Here is a 14,369-nt window from a genome sequence, read left to right on the forward strand (position 1 = left end):
TCCTGCATCACAGGGTTGGACTAGATGACCTTTGAGGTACTTTCAAATTCTATGTATTGAACAGTAACTTCAGAATGAACAGCAGCATCTGATTTTTCTCATCTTTTATAAACAGGAAACCAACAGGTTGCATAATATATAGTGTAGGTAGGATTTCATAGAATTGTAGAATAGTAGAGTTGGAAGGGTCAAGAAATTTAAATCAAGTGGGGCAGACACAGTCTGGTCTTCTGAATGTGTTTCCATATGGTTTACCATGACTTGAGTGAAACACAGATTATATATATGGAGTATATAATTTCTGGTTGTTGTTTCCTGATCACAAAAAATCTAATTTATATTGCAAAACTACTGGTGTAGTCATTGCTTTTATCAGGCTGAGATTCTTAAGAATTTTACAATGTAATCCAAACCCAAGGTCTGCTGGGATGAGAAAGATTGGATTTAGTGAATCTTGGGCTTTCACAGCTGAGCTGGGGATCAGCTGGGTCTATGTCGGTGGAAGTCCCTCACCCCGGCTCAGCAGGGAGAACTTAAGCTGGTGTAATTTATGTTAGTTTAAGTCACCCAAAAGGGGTGTTCCGGAGGTGTGGCAGGGACATGGTGGGGATGGGGCAAGGAGAAAGTTACACATATTCCAACCATCTTTCAGCTCAGTCACATGACCTAGCAACTCAGTAGAACATAGCTGGTGTAATTCAAAGTCCTCGACATTCTTCCTTAATTAAATCTGGAACAGAGGTAACAAGCTGGTGTAACTTGTGCCTGCTTTTTATTGCAGAATGACACAGTGAGGGTTGCTCTGTCAGTCTGCAATCCTCTGCAAATCTATCTTGGAGTAAACAAAGTGAGGATGTACTCACTAAATATGTATAGGACTGCACTGCCATTTTTATTTGTTGCTTATTTAAAAAGCAAGTTTCTTGTTTTCCTCAGGGCCAGCACCAGCTTAAAACTTGGTGGTTTGCAAGGAGCTTTTTGTATCCAAAATAACAGATTTGTTTAAGTGCTATCCCACAATTTCCAGAGCATTTTTAACCAGTCTCCTTATTACAAAATGTCTGATCTTTGGGGGTCACAAGACCTCCCAATCAACTATAATTGTGCAGTCTAAACTTACTGGTATCAGTGGTAAGTGATTGAATCCCACTTGAAAAAGACAAAAATCTGGAATTGTCCTCTAACTTGACACAGACGGTCACTGCCTAAAACTATGCCACAGAGATAGCAATGTTATATGGTTTCTGCACAGTTGGTGTCTTAACTAAATTTTAACAATATATTTATTTTATTCATTTAAGACTTAATTTAAACACTTATAGACTACTTTTTAAGGCAAAGCCCTCCCTAGTCAGCTTACAAATAAAAGCATCAAATAAAATATCCCTTTAAAAAACCATGTAAAACAGCAATTTGAAGCATTTCACGAGCCAGCATGACACTTATATAAAAGCAGTCTAAACTATTAAGAAAAACAGTTTAACAGTAGCAGCAATATAACACCCAGAAGGTTCAGATGACATAATTTAGCTAACTGGGATGCGGAGTTTTGTAAGCTAGCTAACTAGAGTTTATCCACAGAAATGATTTCCGTTAAACACCATGTATGCTTCTTCTCTGCCTCTGTCACATATCGTTATTACCTCTTACCAACTTTCTAAACAGTCTGTTTCTTCTGATGACCAGAGTCTGCTTATAACACCCTTCAGATTCATCCCCCAACAAAACTGAGATACCAACCCGTAACATGTGCTCAAAAGGATGGTAAACAAGATGGAGGCGGGACTCAGCTGTTCCTCCGAGAGAGAACACGCCACGATTGGGTCACATCTTTTTGCTGTCCAATGAAGTGAAAGAAGGGGTGGGCATGTTTTTGGCACCATCCAAACAGAGGAGGTTTCCGGCATGGATAAAGAACCTGCTAGTTGGATAGTTTTGAGAGATTCCCTACTTGAGCTAAGTGTGACTGGCGTAGAAAAGAGCTTATCCCCGGCTTGGGATGGGAGGTGGAGACAAAGGGAAGAGTTAGTTGAAATATGTTGCGTGAATTGTAGAGGGACTGGCTTGAATGGCGTAGCTAAGGGACCGTCTACTAATCGTAGTTCCCCGCTACTAGAGTGAGTCGTTCTAAAGCTCAGCACCCGAGGGGGTCCTACCCTGTCTTTTCTTTCCCTGCCCTGCCGGGCGGCTGTTATTTACTTCATGGCGCGCTGTGGGGGGGATGTGGCCTCGAGGGGCCCAGGTAGGACTAGGGAAAGCGAAGGGAAAGGCAGTGAGAGGGGTATCTCGGAGAGGCGGCGGCTGAAGGAGATGGTGGCTGAGCAACTGAGGCAGGACATGAAAAGGTAAGAGGAGATGGTAGAGACAAAGAGAGGGGGACTTGTATTAGGTATAAAGGAGCATCTTCATGCAAATTTGCAAGCTAAGGTTAGTGTTGTGAAACCCACGCGTGGCTCTTCACGTGTGTTGGTCACTTGCGAGGGGTGTGCACTCGCTCTGGGAAGCAACGTTATCGGTGCTCCCAACATGCACGCTGTCCTCCAAATGTGACACCTGCAAGTAGGCTTCTTCTCTTCCCCCCCTCCTTTCTTCTTTTTCTTTTTAAAAATCTAATCCATTTTTCTGTACATCCAGCCATCCAAGGTGACAATAATGTACAAAGCTAAAGAGCAAGATATAAAAACGCTGTAATAATATCTTCATTATAATATAAACCAAGTATTTTAAAGAAGCCAATTATATAACAATATTATTACTGCTACTGGCTGATCTTATTTTGTTAGGGAGATCTCTGGTTAATGGCCCAGGGTGGCTTATTAATAGTTGATGTTTCCTCACTGGGAACTAATTGCTAGGAGATGCCCTTCTGAGAGCCATTATTTCATCAGTACTTGGGAAAGGTAACTTTCTCTCTCCATCCTCCCCAACCCAAGAGAAGAGTAGCAGTCTTTAAAAATTTGAGAAAAAGCAAGGTCTGAATCTTCTGAAAGTATTCCCTGCTAATACCACTGCAATCTTATCCCAGGATTGAGGTTGAGGTACTGGGAGCAATGTGGGCATTTCAGGTTTAGGGACTTTTATAATCAAGACCATCCAATCTCTTTGGACCAGCTCAGAAGTAATTAGTCACAAAAAAGAATTACTTAAAATACATTTCTTTTTTGAGGAACGGGTGGGTAATTCCTTTATATTTTGATTGCAATAGAATGAGGAGTTACTGTATTACTTTTGAGGAGTAATTTTAATGTTTCCAGCATTACTTTTGAGTATTACTTGGTGGGGGTAGCAGGGGAAGTCTTCTACTCCTCTGATTTGTGGATGAAAATCCTGTGCCTCAAAATGGGGTTCTGTGCAGCACCGCTCTTCCCTCCTGCTGTGTGGGTGGGTAGGAGGCGACAAGGGAGGAGGTGGAGAGTGAGATGGGGTGGAGTGGAGAAAACAATTGTTTTAAATAATGGACGGTGGTGGAGAAGAATGGAGTGGAGGGAGAAGGGAGCTGGAGGGCAAGCAGGTGGCAGCAGCAGAATGGAGATAAAGAACTGTGGAGGTGAAAGATGATAACGTGTGTATGAATGCTGTGTTTGCGCTTGGCAGACAAAGCAGCCTCAGTCACCCTCCTTAGCTACTGTGTTGCATTTGCAGTGTTTTAACTTTTTTGCATCTCAGGAAAATGTTTGCTTGGGTGATGTCCCTTAGTTGGTGGCAGGGCAGGGTCCGGGAGGTGGTTAAGTGAGAGAGATTATGCTTGCTGGCTGAGTGTGTGTGTATGTGGGGGGGGGGGTTTGCACTTGGTTTGACGTGCAAAGATCTGAGTAGTGGCCTCTGCCTCCCTTACCAGTGGAGAGACCACTATTGATATCTCATGGATAAAAAGAATTATTCTACTATTTTTATTTTTAATGTTTTAGGCGACTTAGGTGTGCAGCAGCTAAGGCCAGTACCTTGTAGGCACTCTAGGTTTTTTTTTAAGTAACTTAAGTGTAATTGTAGTGATTACTTTCGAGCAACAGGAAAGTAATCAATTCCTTTCAGAACAATTGTAATTGTACAGTAGGGCCCCGCTTATATGGCAGGTTCCGTTCCGGACCCCTGCCATAAAGCGGAAATCGCCATAAAGCGGAATCCCATTGACTTTAATGGGGCGCGTTGCGCAAAAATGCTGCAAAATGCCGCAAAAGTGGCAAAATCGGCTTTAAAAGAGGGGAGGAAAGCTGCCGCATTAGCGGAACGCTGGGAAGCGGGGCCCTACTGTAATGGTAATTTATTCCTTTTTAGGGCCATGTAACAGTAATTGTAATATATTCCTTTTTAAAAGTAATCTTCTAAGCTCTGGACTAGTTTAGGATAAATATACTGAATTTGGGCTTAGGATGGCTTCATGCCTACCAACTAGTTCAAATCTTTAAAGACGCCTAGTTTGGGCTCACGCTACCCACCCACTTTTGAAAATGCACTGCTTACAATGGGTTTCAGAAGTAAAGGTATAGTTACTGTATTTTATGAAATATTATTGGACACTCAAATGGGTCAGCTCAGCGGTCTTAAAATCCAATGGGCACAAGATTTTGGTTTTGAAATGGATAATGCGGATTGGAATAATATATGTTTATTTAAACATAACAAAACCATATCTGCTGCTCACAATGAAATTAATCTCAAAGTTGGACTTCCCGGAAGGATTGCTCCGCCTGTGGCTGCCTCTGAGATGAGCTCTGTCTCAGAGGAAGCTTTTTTCAGTTTAAAATCAGTCAAAAGGGAACTTTGACTGGTATAAATGTTCTCCCAGGCAAGGGTGAACCGAAGATTATCCACAGAAACTTTGTTGGGCTGTCGGTGGCTGGAATTGATCAGGAATTCCCTGGGATAAGAAGGCATACCTAGCAGCCGAGGACGGAGTTAGGACTTCCAACAAGCTGGGCTGAAAAAAAGCGAGACGTTTTTTCTTTTAAACGATCCACAATGGGCGAGCTTTCTTCTGTCTAATCTTATCAGTTGGCTTAAATTACTACAGTAAAAGAGATTTGTTTAAGAATCAGCAATTAAGATACCTGGGTGAGTTACACTTCTCTCTTTTATACAAGGAATTAAGGAGGAGGAAAGAAAATTTAAAAAGCTTATCTTATTTTTTATGGCAAAAAGCTGGCCTGAATTTGGAAACTATAAAGATTAAAACGGATGAGGGGCAACTTACCCGAAGAGAAAATCTGATTTAGATGATTATTTGATTGATATATGTCTGGGACTACTTTTTCTTGGACTATTTTCTTTAGACGAATCTGCTGTTTGTGTATGTTACTAATTGTTCGGCACCGTGAACCAAATTTGTTTTGCATTCTTGGACGTGCGGGAGATAAGAACTGTGCTGGCCAGATGATGTCAACAGGCCTGGAATATTAACTCCCTTATTGCTGGAAAAAGAAGCAAATTACTCTTTGCTTGGGAATTGTGGCTATATTGGAAATTTGAAGGGTTTTTTTTTTCGGCTTTAAGAATGACGATCAAAGAAGTGGCAGAGACCCTGGATATACCCCTGGAAGGGTTTTCCCCTCTGGATATGTTTCAGAAGATAATGGATGAGATTAAGATAACGAAACAAGAACTGGGACAGAGTAGACAAGAAATGGCAACTGAATTTGGTAAAGTGAAACAGGAGCTGAAAGAAATAAAGGATTATATGAGAAAAAAAGCAGATGGACAAGCAATAGAAGATGAAAAAGAAATTAAAGGGAAGGAGCAAATTCTGGAGATTGGATCAGATATATCAAATGTGGAATTGGAAAAAGATTTGGACTTTATGGCAAAAATTGAAGGGAGGATCCAAGTCCTGGAGATTGGAACAGATATATCAAGTGTGGAACTGGAAAAATATTTGGAGTTTGTGGATCCTGGAGATAAAGATTACTGTTTGGAATTCGGCGTTGTCTCTGGAGAAATTGATGAAGATATCAGAGATAAAGCTATCAATGTTTTGATGGAATTTCTGGACTGGAATGATTTGAAGGAACTTGAAATAGAGAAAATTTATAGAATTAATTCCAGATATGTGACAATGGAAAAACTCTCAAGAGATGTGCTAGTGCATTTCGTAAAAAAGAGATAAGACCTTACAACAATATTTCAGCAACACATTCAGAATTGATGGCAAGGAAATATTTGTGATGAAGGAAATTCCCATCAGACTTTTACTATATGACTATGACTATGACAGCAAGATTATTATGGGTGCAAGGATGGAAGTTGGAAGATGGAATTAACACTGATAATGGAAAAATGGCTATTGAAATTATTGGACCTAGCAGACTTGATGAGATGGATTAATTGACATGTTTATTTGGAGAAAAATCGATGGATATATCTCTCTTTGACTTTTTGTGGAAAGAATAAAGTGATGTTAATGAGATTTGATGATTAATTAAGATAACTACTGGAGGAAAGTGATTTTGTAATATGTTAAGAGACAGGTTTGTTATATATCATAGACCTATGGCTGATCTGCGACAAATCGGAAGTCAACATTTTATTTTATTGTTTGATTTGTTTCTTTTTTGTTTTGTTTTGTTTTGTGTTTGAAAATTTGAATAAAATTAATGATGAAATTAATCTCAAAGTCCTACTTAGATGGTATTTAACACCAACCCATTTGTCTTATGTATCCTTCAATGTAAGCCTGCTATGCTGGCGTGGTTGTTCCATTAAGGGCACATATTTCCACCTTTGGTGGACCTGCACCAAATTTTCCCATTTTGGGACCTGGTGCATAGGGAACTTAAAAATATTATGAAAAAAAAAATAGAACACACTCCAGAATTGTTTATTTTGGCTTTGTTTAAAGATGTTAAAGCTAATTTGAAATCTAAACCACTGATTTCTAAATTATTGATGGTGGCCTGTCAAACTATCATGCAACAATGGAAAATGCTGGAAGATCTGGATCTATTTCCATGGTATAAAAATATATGGAATTTGGCTTTATTAGATAAAATTACTCATAATCTTAATTTCTTACAAGATATGGCTAAACCAGAATCATATGTTGCCATTTGGTGATTATTGATTGATCACGTGACTAATCATGATTTGCATGACCAACTCCCACCAGTGGCTAGATTTATTTGGTTTTCTTAATTTTATTTTTGCTAACTAATTCATAAGTCATGAGTTAAAATATATAACTTATATTTTATGTCACTCTATTATGATTATTGACTTGTAAAATATTGGTTAAATTTCTCTTATATTTCAAAATTATGTTACTCTGTACTCTCATTGATCCTGGGGTTTAGTTGTTGTTTCTGTTTGTTATTTTTTTCATTGTTTCTATAATAAATAAGAGAATGGGGGGGAAAACAAGTGCTGGAACCAGACTTTGACATGCTAAGAGTAGATCCATTGAAATAAAGAGACTTAAATAGTAGGCATGACTAACATAAGTCCCATTGTTTTCAGTCCATCATTTGTGTAGCACACATGCATGCCATCAACCAAGATGGCGGCAGAGGCTTCAGCCCCTTAGGGAAACCTTGGTCGCCATCTTGATTGATGGCAAACCTGCACAGAAAAAGGTAACTAGAGTGGGAGAATGGGGGGGCGGCTTGGGATCTCCTGCCCTGTGATCCGTGGCAGGCATCCTGTCCCCGGCATGCCTGGGGCCGGCCCTGCTTGCAACTAATTACTTCCAAGCTCTGGGTGCAGGTACCCTTGTAGGGATCTGATGTGACATGTGTCATGTAGGAAAACATGCTGCTGGCCCCCCCCTTTTGCTATATTTGTATATTTTGTAAGTAAGTCAAATATTACAAAGTGCCATGAATCCCTAGTGCTTGCTCCTCCAAAGGAACCAAATCCTGAGTAACACTATCTCTGGAACTTTACGTTGCTTGAGAAAGAGGGGAAAAGTGGCAAAACGATATAACACAGAGGCAAAACTATATACCAGCCTGCAAGATTTGAGGAAAACGATGGTCTAGGCTTTGCTGACTTCCTAAAGGCCTGAAGAGAGAATACCTGGTAGTCTTCCTTGGGGTCAGAATTCCCTATGGAGGGAAGAAGATTATTTGCTGTTTGAGTCCACCAGTCTAGATGGAAAAGATATTTGTATCTAATAATCCAATGATATGAGCACATAGTATGGGTCACATGGAAGCTAGTGCTCCATAAGGTTTTAATCCATTTAGGGACTTAAAAGGTGAAAAACAGCACATTGAATTAGGCCTGGAAACTAATTGCTAATCAATGTAGCTCTTACAATAAATGCTAAGTAATGATCCCAGTGACTAGCACTGGATGGCGGTGTTCTGGAACAGCTGACATTTCCAGATAGTCTTCAAGGGCAGCCCTATAGAAAGCATATTACAGTAATCAAGAAGTTACCTTGTTTAAATCTTTTAAATTTACACGTTATTGATTTATAACACGGCCCAATTGTATACAATCTAAGCAAGAAAAAAGCTTTCTGTCTCATCTGCCAGGCGTGGGCCTCAGCAGGTGATTTCTGATTCCTGGTGCTGGCCCTGGTCCAATCCATTCAACATCACCTACAATCTGGATAGGTAGTTATTAGAGGATGGAAAGTGGTCCAGCTGCTTTGTGTTTTAGATAACAATGAAAGAAACGTCTTGGTTGCAGTCTGGGTCCGGTCACATGGCTTAAAAGCAAAGCGGATGTATATGCCTTTGGCTAAAGATATAGTAGAAAAACACAATTTTTCTGTTATTGCATATTGTTATTTTTTCTGTTGTTGTCCTGGTATTGCATCTGACAGTTCTAAATGAATTCCACCAGGCTGTAAAATATAGATGGTGCCTTAGTGTTCATGCACATTTACTAGAGCCAAGATGCATCCACTTAGTTCTCGGGGATTTAACTTCTAAAGGAGTAGACCAAAATCTGTAGACTGATAATGCTTGTAAGTGTACCCTAATAAGTGTACCCTAAGTGTACCCTAATAAGTGCTTGTAAGTGTACCTTAATAACCTTTTGAAAATGCATTCCTAAAGCCAAAATGACAGTGATCTTTTAAAGAAACAGGTACTGAAAAATGTGGACTGTCACTAATAAATATGAAACATGAAAATGTATGTTGATATTCTGTCCAAGACTCTGAAGGATTCTTGTTATCTGACCAAACAAGGTCAATTTAGATCACTAAACTAGCTTGTGCTTTTTCTTTCTTTCTTGTCTTGGAGAATACTGTTATGTTAATAAACTGTATACCCCTTCTGAACTCAGTTGTGAGCTCAATTGTGAAGCTATTTCTGTTTTGTTTCACAGGCTTCTTAAAGAAGAAATCCACACTGATGTCACTTTCTGTGTTGGCACTACTGTTTTCCAAGCTCACAAGGGAGTGCTTTTAGCAAGAGCTCCAGATTTTTTTTTACACATTGCTGGAAGAGTGTTAAATAACCTAAACAACTGTGAAGTTCTGAATCTGGAGAATGTGGAATCCTCTGAATTTAAAAGATTCCTGCAGTAAGTTTCCACTCACCCCCGCTCTTAAAAAAGACGTTCAAGCCAGTATTGTGTCACATGTGATAATTAAGAAACCTGTTTTAAAAACTGGTCATTTTGATAGTAGGTCACTAGCTTGTACTGTTATAATGGCTCTCTAGGCTTCAAAGAATGGATGCAATCCTTTGGCTGGGGAATAAGAAATTTGGGGATTCTCCTCTCCCCCCCCCCATCTACAATATGCTAAAAGACTAACGTCCCAGCATTTTTAAAGCTGTAGATGTGAAGTCATCTGCATATGGGAATATTTCTTCAATACATCAGTTTCTTAACATATTATTTGACAATATTAAATTGGAAAGGGGAGCAAGAAAAAGAGGTAGCCGGAAAATGCGGTGGGGAGGGAGAGATGGCCAGCAAGTAGTAAGAGTATTATTATTGCAAGAGTATTTTTGTATTGACTGTTTAGTTCTCATCTAAATTAAGCTGAGAGCCAGGTGATTTGCATTGAGAAGCTATAGTTGGCTTTCTCAGTTAAATTATTTTTCCACCTGTCTGCTATATTTTGTTAACATGCTGAGTGGGGGTTCATTAGGGTCAGATGCTTTTGTGTTTGTTTGAAAGGCTCTATCTTGACATTTAAAAAGTATTCACATTTGAAAAACCTATAATGTCTGTTTTACATTAATCCTGCAATCCTATGCCCACTTACCTGGCAGTAAGCACTTGGGGAGGATCCTAACTCTTGGCTGAGGAGTAGCAATGCTGGGCAGAGCCACCATTGCATCTGAACCTGCTGTTTTCACTGCCTAGGACAGAAGATTGAGGGGAATTTTCTCTTAATTTTTGCTGTGCCAGCTCCAGTCTGGCACAACAGAGAGCCCTAAATTCAGCTTCTCTCTGGATCGGCTTAGGATCGAATGGATCCTAACAGTTCTGTCACTGTTTAACTCACTTTTGAGACCTTACACCAGCTATTGCTGGTGGGAATGCCACCAGCAGTAGCTTGCCAACAGTCATTGGCAGCTAGTGGAGCTGGGTAGAGGGAAACCTCTGTTGTATCATAACCTCCAGCAGCACAGGTAGTGGGGGTAGGATTGCTTCACCTCTTCTGAACAGATGTGTATAAGATTGCACGGTAAGGCTGTGAATTGTGAAGGAAACATTGGTGTACCAGTTTTTCAAGTGTTCAGTAGGTAGAATTCACATTATTTCATGTTTATTTGGTTTTGCTAAAGGCCAGATAAACAACATACCTAATATTGTTTTATCAAAAGGTGGATATAAATCTTCAAGTAAATATTCAGAAAATTCTGTTGTTTTTTAATCCACCTGCCCTCTCCCTCCTATGGGTAGGCACCTAAAGAGACTTTTTAAATTGCCAATAAAAGCCCCTTTTAGTGCATGATCTTTTCCCCAAAACTATAATTTTAAGATGAGTATTGCAAATTTTGTGAATAACCGACTTCTTCCCAGTGAAAGAATGGAAATAACGTATGCTGGTGGCCATTTCTTCTACACATTCAGAAACTTTAATTCTACCTGATTTGGTTTTGACATGCGTTCTTTGTGCTTTTCAATATTTAGTTGTTCATCTGCCACGCATGGATCAAATGAAGTAGCAATATAATGCTCAACACTTAGAAACCAATAAATGTTAAACAGAATCCACAAACTTGTAAATGGCTCTGGAATTGTATTTGAGGATGAAATGGTGGTTCTTTGGTTTGCTAGAAAGGACATCAGCCCTCTCAACAAGTGTCACGTATTGTGCCTTAAACAACCTCCATGAAAAGGGACGCTTGCATTGCTACAGGCAGAATCTTTCATGAGCTGCCACAAAACTAGAAATGGAATAGACATAGAAGCCATATCCCAGGATTGAAGGATACAAGAAGAGGCCTGCTGATGAGACCAAAGGTCCATCTAGTCCAGCATGAGTCTTTTTAAGTTCACTGCCGGATTGATAGTAATGCAGTGTCGTTGAAATACAGTAACAGAGGGATTTCTGTACTAGCCAGTCTTGCAAGTGGTGCTCTCGAGTATATAGTTTGGGAAAGAGATTGGTTTAAACTTTATTTGAACAAAGAGGGGCTAAAACACACCCTGGTGTACCTGATGTGTCATTGGAGTGGGGTTGGTAAAAGTATCCTAGGGATAACATCAAACTTACACTCTTGAATTGTCATCTAGCTGTCTTAACAAAGAAAGCAACCTTTTATTGATTGATGTTGTATCAAGTTTTCCCCAGAGCTGATCTCTAGGTAGTGAAGAAAAAGCTGACTTAAAATCTATGAAGATTTTATTTATTTTATATATTTAATTAGATTTATATCCCACCCTTCCAGTAGGAGCCCAGGGTGGCAAACAAAAGATAGAATATAGCTTGCCTTTTTGGTTTTTGGAATGTTCTTCAGCCAAGCAGAAAAAGTACTAATGCATGCTCCATAGTAGTCCAGCATTCTGTTTCCCTCAGTGGCCTGTGGCTAGTGACAGCCTCTGGGAAACCCATGAGCAGGGCATGCAAGCAACTGCGGTCTCTCACTGTTGCCCCCAGCAATTTGTATTTGGGGGCATACTTCCTCTGAACTTGGATATTCCATTTAGTTGCCGTGCCTAGTAGCTGTAGAGAGTGCTGTTCATATGTGTGTCTAATTCCTCTTTAAAGCCATCAGCACGTCTTCTGGCAGTGAGCTCCATAAATCAATCATACTGCATGAGGAAGTATCTTTTTTTTGTCTGTACTGAATCTACCACCAATCAATTTTATGGGGTGCCTATGAGTTCTAGTGTGACAGGAGAGGGGGATATTCTCTGCATGATTCTTTTTTTAATAATTAATAAATCCATAAAATTATGAAAAAGGCTTCAATTGGAGACAGTTGAGAGGTGGCAAATTGTCCTTACCTGAGACTATACTGTCATCGGGGTGGTTTAGCCCCTTCTGAGGTTGTCTCCCCTTTATCCCCTTTATTTTGCACCATATAAGTGAATGGTTGCAACTGCTGTATAGAAAAGTAAAGCTCCAAGAATTGGGGGTGCTGTTGGTGGTGAATGGAAGAACCCATTCCAAACTAGAATGCTACATGTCTTTGCACAAACCCTTCACCCAGCAGAGGTCATTGCAATATGCAAGCTCTTCCTTGGTGACCCTACTGAATGTTTCACTAGTCTTCAAAACTGGATCATTTGTCAGTATCAAGATGTGCTCTTTGATAATTTTCTGGTTCTTTAGTCCTTCCCTTTAGAAATGCTGGTGTTTTCCAAAGGATGCTGTACCTGTCACTTTTTTGTGGCCCAAAAGTTGATTGCTACCTGAAATGCATAAGAAGCAGGATCAATGCTTTATTGCCCTTGCTGAGTAGGAGTCACTCCTGTTGACAGGTTGTTTCAACAGAGGTTAAATGACATGGTCACTGAGAGCCTGTGGTATACTGGAGAATCGCATATTACACATTATTTTTGTTTTGTAAAGAGTGAGCAGGGTGTTGCTTAATTAAATGTAATTTTCAAGCCTGCAGGGAGGAGGCTTTATTAATTCAAGCTACTTTTTAGAGCAGCGATTCTACTTTCATAGATCTTTCCAGGGAATAACACAGTATTTGATTACTAGATGATATTTTTGCTCATCTTTACATTGGGCAAAACTATCTGTAGTGCTTATGTTAGCTTTAGCGGTTAGAGGTAAATGACTCCCTGTAATTTGTTGATAAAATTATTGTCAGGACTAGGAATTTCCATTTTAATTTTAACGACCCTGCTGTAATCATTTCCCATTTTCCTATTTTTTTTTAATCCTCCCCATTTCTTGCCCTTTTATCTTGAAACCTTGACAGTGTTCTGATTTTTAGTAGGATCTGGACAAATCGGAGTGTGAATTCTCGTGTCTGTGCCACCAGTTGAAAAGGAAAAATGCTGTTCTCACTGTGCCTACAGCTTGAAAAGCACAGATTTTTGTCAATTCCAATTAGCTGCTGCATAATTGAATTAATTGATGCAATGCAGAAGGCTGTAGGAAAATAGAGCAGTGATATTTTTACCTTTCCCAGCAGATAGCAAAGGCAAAGGTTTGCATTACAGCTATATGTGTAAAAATATTTTCTCCTGTATTCTGAAATACAAGTATGCAAAAGCTTTTCAGGGGAAATTTCTATTTTTTCATAAGGAAAAGCAATAGATTTAGAGGGCCATTGTTCAACTTCAGCATTCCAACATATAGCATATAAGCTTATGTATCACTTAAAAGAATCTCTCCTGGATCTGTCTCCTTTCAGAATGCAACTAAATTTCAGCATATTTGCCATCTGTCTGACAGGCAGTTTATCCGTAGCAGGTACTTTGTTGGTTTTCATTATTTAGAAATTTGCATTTTTTGCTATGGATATTAGCAACTAATTCTATTTTGGTTCTCGGTACCAAGCCTCTGGTATTAGAATGAAGGTTCAGGATTTGAAATGCATGGGACAATTAGTTTTGATTTTTCGATTTGCTGAATATCCATGCTGGTGTACCTTGGAGAAAAAACAATGTATTTTTTCAAACAATTAAATCTTCCCCTCTTTGAGAAATAGAGCGGTCTTGCTAACGTTGTCAAATCATTCAGGGTTTCTTTTGCAGAGCTGGAAATGAATCCTGAGTTCTACTATCCTTATTGCAGTGGAACAAAAAACCTACAGTCAGACACTACTATAGTAGGATTTGCACAAGAATACTCTTAATACATGATTATGCTATCCCCAAAAATGTTCACAAATTACTAACCCATCAAAAAATTCTCACTAACCCACTTTCCCACACTATGCTGTGGGATGTATTTTTGGTGCCACTTTCAACTCACTCTGGCATTTTAGATTCTTAGGGTCTCTGTTAATTTTTAATTTTTTCTTATATTTTATTTATTAAATTTATATCCTGCCCCTCCT

General features: G+C 39.4%; 1 protein-coding gene across 2 annotated transcripts in view; it reads left to right on the top strand.

The window, feature by feature from the left end:
• The first annotated feature begins 1,948 nt into the window (after positions 1–1,948).
• Positions 1,949–14,369, top strand: part of BTBD8 (BTB domain containing 8) — a 57,628-nt gene continuing 45,207 nt past the window's right edge. For both annotated transcript variants that reach the window (XM_061633664.1, XM_061633665.1), the window contains exons 1-2: positions 1,949–2,345; positions 9,271–9,468. In XM_061633664.1, the coding sequence (XP_061489648.1) occupies positions 2,203–2,345; positions 9,271–9,468 (341 nt within the window). In that variant the 5' untranslated portion in view covers positions 1,949–2,202. The remainder of the gene's footprint in view (positions 2,346–9,270; positions 9,469–14,369) is intronic.

The sequence above is a fragment of the Rhineura floridana genome, chromosome 6, assembly GCF_030035675.1.
Source record: "Rhineura floridana isolate rRhiFlo1 chromosome 6, rRhiFlo1.hap2, whole genome shotgun sequence".
NCBI lineage: Eukaryota > Metazoa > Chordata > Lepidosauria > Squamata > Rhineuridae > Rhineura > Rhineura floridana.